General features: G+C 41.6%; 1 protein-coding gene across 2 annotated transcripts; it reads left to right on the top strand.

Annotated features, from left to right (window-relative positions):
• Window positions 1-359: 359 nt before the first annotated feature.
• On the top strand, window positions 360-4,830 carry C1GALT1C1 (C1GALT1 specific chaperone 1). Of its 2 annotated transcripts, none has more exons than XM_032330076.1 (2): window positions 360-443; window positions 2,931-4,830. In XM_032330076.1, the coding sequence occupies exon 2, from the start codon at window positions 2,936-2,938 to the stop codon at window positions 3,890-3,892; it is 957 nt and encodes a 318-aa protein (XP_032185967.1). In that variant the 5' UTR covers window positions 360-443; window positions 2,931-2,935; the 3' UTR covers window positions 3,893-4,830. The 2 variants fall into 2 exon arrangements, with proteins under 2 accessions (XP_032185967.1, XP_032185966.1); XM_032330075.1 differs by lacking the exon at window positions 360-443 and adding an exon at window positions 533-643.
• The last annotated feature ends 962 nt before the right edge of the window (window positions 4,831-5,792 follow it).

Here is a 5,792-nt window from a genome sequence, read left to right as displayed (position 1 = left end):
ATTGGATTCCAGTCAGTGGGGCTTCAGATGCCATTCCAATAACCACAGAAAATCCTTGCCCTCGTAATTCGAGAAATATTTCAGTGGCCTGCATTTTGGTTCCAGCCCAGAAATACTGGGTGGCGCACCCTTCTCATCGATATGACGGTGCAACGATGCAGTAGCATATTACAGAAACCACTGAGAAACCTGAAACAAGCGCTGCAAGTATCAACGCTCTACCTCGCTCTCGCGGTTTCCACGCCGAGAAGGTGAAAAGGTGGGCGGTGTCAGCGGGTCGTACGCACGCACGCCTCTGCGGCATCCCATTGGGTACAGGCAAGCGTACGGGTCACGCCGGCAAGACGCGCTGCTCTGAACTCAGCAGGAAGAGGAGAGTAAGGGAGCGCGGTGTGCGGACGGGCCCCTCCGACGTCAGCACGGGCTGGCGGCTTCGCCAGGCGGTGGGTTCGTTTGCCCCGCCTCGCTCCCGCGCGGTCGCGGCGTTCACTTCCGGGCCCTCCCCGCCTTTAGTGAAACCATCGAGAGGACACCCCCTGCATCTAGAGCAGCCCGACCGGCAGCGTAACCGGGTGGCGCGCGAACGTGAGAGGAAAGCCGTGCGCAGCTGCGCTTTCCCGCCCCTGAGCCGTTCTAGACGCCGGTGAGTGCTGGGGCTTCGGCCGGCATCCTGTGCGGACCCGGGAGCGGCCTGACCCCGCCCCTCTCCTGGGGGAAGGCCTGGGCTCTGGCCGGGTCCCATCATGCACCACGCGGGGTACCCGGGCAGGTGCCGTGGGAGCGGTAGTTAGTGGAGGAGAGTGAGTGGCTTGCGTGGGGGCGCTGCCTTGGACCCTCGGTGGGGTTTTGAGGTGACCACGTCCTCACTCTCATTTTTGTTCTCTATTTCGTCCTCCTGCCTTTTCCATACTCCACCCAACTATCTTCATCTTCTAAAAAGTTGCCATCGCAGAAACCACTCTGGTAGTTTTTGCCTCATTGGTGCCCGTCTGCAGTTTTAAGTTTCCCTCTCCTCCGCACCAAGTATCCTATCACGTACATCTCCAGGGTTACTTTTTTTTTTTGCCTCCCCCCCATGGAAAAAAAATCTACTCCGAGTAATTTGTGCATATGATCCATGAGTAGTATCCCCGTCAGGGAGAATTCTGAATGCTGTTCTCAAGCTAAGAGACACGTGTGAGTTATCGTATATGGGCCAGAAATAATCAAAGTCCTATATAAATTACTTTTAGAGTTCATCTTATAGTTCTGATATTAAGCAGAGCCTGCTTTCTATCAGTTCTTTTCCTTCCGTAGAGCTGTTTCTTGACCAAGTTCTGGGTGACACAGGAAAACCATCCTGCCTCTTTGCCCACCCCCACCCTCATTCAGGAATTATTCTGCCAAGCCATTCCACACCTTGACCTTCTAATAGAAGTCAAAGTCCATTTCCTCTAGAAGAAAACCAAGGGGTGGTTTCCTTATAGCAGGATGATAAGATGGGTGTAAAATGTCAATTATGGTTACAAATTCCACACTTTTTTCATTCATAAGAAAACAAGGTTATTCGGTAACTCATCTACTAAATTTCCAGCAATATGAGTGGAAGCACTCTTTAGATCATTATTCTGTAATAGGAAAAGCATTACACTGATATGAGGAGATCTGATTTCTGGTTCAGTTCTACCCCTGACTGTGTGACTTTGGGTCAGTTACTTAATCTCTGTGGACCCTCTCTTTGCTTGTCTGTAAAATGGGAGAAGTGATACTAGGTAGCTTCTAAGGCTTCTTTCAACTTTTAAGAGGCCAAGGGGAAAATCTAAGGAGCTCAGTAGAACATTTCTTGTGGAGATAGGAGATTGGGAAATCTCGACAGTTGTATTTAAGGTTGGCTTTTCTTTTTTAATTTCTAATTGAAATCAAAGTGTAGACCTTTCCCTTTTTACTTCCCCAAAGAATAAGAAAATGCCTTTGGAGGAAATAAAATGTTCATTAGTGGTTCCCCAGATATGCCTATATTGATTCAGTTCTCATCCAAATAATTTAACTATTTTCATTATGGGCTTTTATTACATAAGTTGACTGGGATACTGTATTGGAAGCCCTTTAGTCTTAGGAATGAAAAGAGTAATATGAACATGTATCAATCTCAAGAAATTTGCTATAGATGTACTCAAACACCTAAGGACAGCAGCCATCAGCTAAATAAAGCACTATGTTAAGAACAGAAATGCCAGGGACGCCTGGGTGGCTCAGTTGGTTAAGCAGCTGCCTTCGGCTCAGGTCATGATCCCAGCGTTCTGGGATCGAGTCCCACATCGGGCTCCTTGCTCGGCAGGGAGCCTGCTTCTCCCTCTGCCTCTAGCCTGCCACTCTGTCTGCCTGTACTTGCGCTCTGTATCTCTCTCTCTAACAAATAAATAAAATCTTTAAAAAAAAAAAAAAAGAACAGAAATGCCAGCACAGATACCATTGGTGATTTGCTAATTGTAGGTGGTTTTATCTGTTCAATTTAAGGTTTCCATGTAAAGTCCATTTACATCTACAGAAGTATTTAAATTGTGCAAGCTTGTGAAATGAAATTCCTTCAAAGAGAATGATGGACTGACAACCTCTTTAACATTGGTTTCTAGGGTTAATGTTTTGATTTAGTACTCCGTTAATTAAATCCCCATAGAATAAGTGCAAAAATGGCCTCACAGAAAATTCTAGTGCACAGAGGTGTTGTTGTAAAGTTCCAGTTTATACAGAACAGTGGTCAGATACCACTGGAAGCTAAAGATTCTTAGACCTCTTAATATTGGCATTCTGTGCAACTAACTTGATTTCAAATTTAGGAACATTTTTTATGTTAAGAGCAAAATGTAAGTATATAAGGTATACCAAATCAAATTGCTAGACTAATCCTTTTCTATTAAGTATCCTAAGGATCTTTTTCTTTTTTTTTATAGGAAAAATGCTTTCTGAAAGCAGTTCATTTTTGAAGGGTATGATGCTTGGAAGCATTTTCTGTGCCTTGATCACTATGCTAGGACACATTAGGATTGGTCATGGAGATAGAAGGCACCAGCATAAGCATCATCACCTACAAGCGCCTAATAAAGAAGATATCTTGAAAATTTCAGAGGATGAACGCATGGAGCTCAGTAAGAGCTTTCGGGTATACTGTATCATCCTTGTAAAACCCAAAGATGTGAGTCTTTGGGCTGCAGTGAGAGAGACTTGGACCAAACACTGTGACAAAGCCGAGTTCTTCAGTTCTGAAAATGTTAAAGTGTTTGAGTCAATTAACATGGAAACAGATGACATGTGGCTAATGATGAGAAAGGCTTACAAATATGCCTTTGATAAATACAGAGACCAATACAACTGGTTCTTTCTTGCACGCCCCACTATGTTTGCTATTATGGAAAACTTAAAATATTTTTTGTTAAAAAAGGATCCATCACAACCTTTCTATCTAGGTCACACTATAAAATCTGGAGACCTTGAATATGTGAGTGTTGAAGGAGGCATCGTCTTAAGTATAGAATCAATGAAAAGGCTTAACAGCCTCCTCGGTATCCCTGAAAAGTGTCCTGAACAGGGAGGGATGATTTGGAAGATATCAGAAGATAAGCAGCTAGCAGTCTGCCTGAAATATGCTGGAGTGTTTGCAGAAAATGCAGAAGATTCGGAAGGAAAGGATGTATTTAACACCAAATCCGTTGGGCTTTTTATTAAAGAGGCAATGTCTAATCACCCCAACCTTGTTGTAGAAGGATGCTGTTCAGATATGGCTGTTACTTTTAATGGACTGACACCTAATCAGATGCATGTGATGATGTATGGGGTGTACCGTCTTAGGGCATTTGGGCATATTTTCCACGATGCGTTGGTTTTCTTACCTCCAAATGGTTCTGACAATGACTGAGAAGTGAAAGAAGAGCATGTATATGATCACCGTATAGGACATGTATTGTCACTATTTGTAGTTACAACTACATATCCAACATACAGTATGTTTCTTTTTTTTTAGTTTGGTGACACTGGTTTAATTGAACATTGAAGTTTAGTGGTGCATTTTTGAAGAGGGTGGGGGTTTTTTTTCCTTAAAACACATGAAAATTTCAAACATATTGGAAAAAAATGTTTTAAGGCTAATTTTGCAAATAAAAGGTATATTTATAAATATATTTATGTGACAAATCCTAAATTATGAATCTGTGGCACATATTTTTGCTGATTGGTTAAAAAATTTAACATGTCTTTTTAGCTAAGATATGCAAATACAGTCTCTAGTTGTGAATTTGTGATTACAGTAAAACTTTGAGCTATGTGTTTCCATTACTTGTAATGCTGGTCCATGTTCTAAGCCTCTGCAAGTGCTCATGGATTTGCTTTCTCGAAATACACAACCAAGCAACAAAGGAAATTTGTTCCCAAAACTAATGTTGACGTGAAAGTTGAATTCTGTCCCTGAGAGAAAAAGTGAAAATTACTTATAAAGGTTAATCATTTTCCCAGGAGCTAATTTAGTGGCATTCCTCAGCATATACAAGTTGTCTGATACTCTACTTCTCTGTGTGGACACTGAAATTGAAGTGGTCACTATGAAGAATCTATATCCATTGAAATTTCTTTACTTTGCTGGGCAAATGAGTTCTGTGGAAGTCTCCTTTCAAGAACTTGTTTTAATGGTCTGGAAGTTTGACTTACCTGAGTGGTGTCTGATCTTTGTTCACCTGTTCAAATTCTGAGATTTTCCCCATATTCATAGTTGCAATCATATCCAGTGGTTTCAGGTGCGGAGGCCCCAACCTCACCATTCATCTTGGACCATACCCTTTGCCTAATTACAGTGGCTACCCAGAAAGCTTTATCTAGGGATGAATACAACAGCTCTTGGCCTTACAAATGTATGAAATATTTGCTGCTCAATTGTCCTATAATTGGGACTGTACATGCTATATTAAGTAAAATCCATAAGCCCCCCCACAGGGTGTGAGACCATGACATATTAGAGATCAATGTTTCCTGAAACTGGCCTCATGATGTTAATGATCTCCCATAGCTTTTACAAACCAGAAAGAGAATTTCCTCAAGAGGGCCTCAGGCTTCAAATTATCGATCATCAGTGCATGAAGTGCTTTTTAAAAATTTTATCTGATTTTCCTTATTGGGGCTTTTGGTTAAAATGAAGTGTTATTAATTTTAAAAAATAATGAAACTTTTTATCATGCACTCTATATGGTCTCAGATGCAACTAATAAAGATCAAGTCATGTTCAGTGTAAGTAAAATGATAAACAGCATCTCCTGCCCTAACAACAATATATTTTAAAGAATTATGCATTTATCACTTTCAATTACATTAGTGTATCAAGATGTAATTGTAATAAATATATCAGAATACATTCCATTGTTTGAGTTCCTGGTGGATGGTAAGGTAACAACAATTGCTTTTTAAACCAAATTGGTGCTCCTCAGAGGTGCCTGGCTGGCTCAGTTGGTAGAGCATGTAACTCTTGATCTTGGAATTGTGAGTTTGAGCCTATACTGGGTGTAGAGATTACTTAAGTTTTGTTTTTTGGTTTTTTTTAAGGGGCATCTCTGTGACTCAGTCGGTTAAGCATCTGCTTCAGCTCAGGTCATGATCTCAGGGTCCTGGGATCTAGCCCTCTGTCGGGGGGGGGGGGTCCCCACTCAACAGGAAGTCTGCTTTGTTCCTCTCCCACTGCTTTCCCCCACTCATGCTCTCTCAAAAATAAAATCTTTTTAAATAATTATAATAAACAAAATTGATGTTCTTGGTTGTATTTTTATACACAAGTA

This window comes from Mustela erminea, chromosome X, assembly GCF_009829155.1.
Source record: "Mustela erminea isolate mMusErm1 chromosome X, mMusErm1.Pri, whole genome shotgun sequence".
In the NCBI taxonomy this organism is placed as follows: domain Eukaryota; kingdom Metazoa; phylum Chordata; class Mammalia; order Carnivora; family Mustelidae; genus Mustela; species Mustela erminea.
This window is presented reverse-complemented; position numbering and strand designations above follow the sequence as displayed.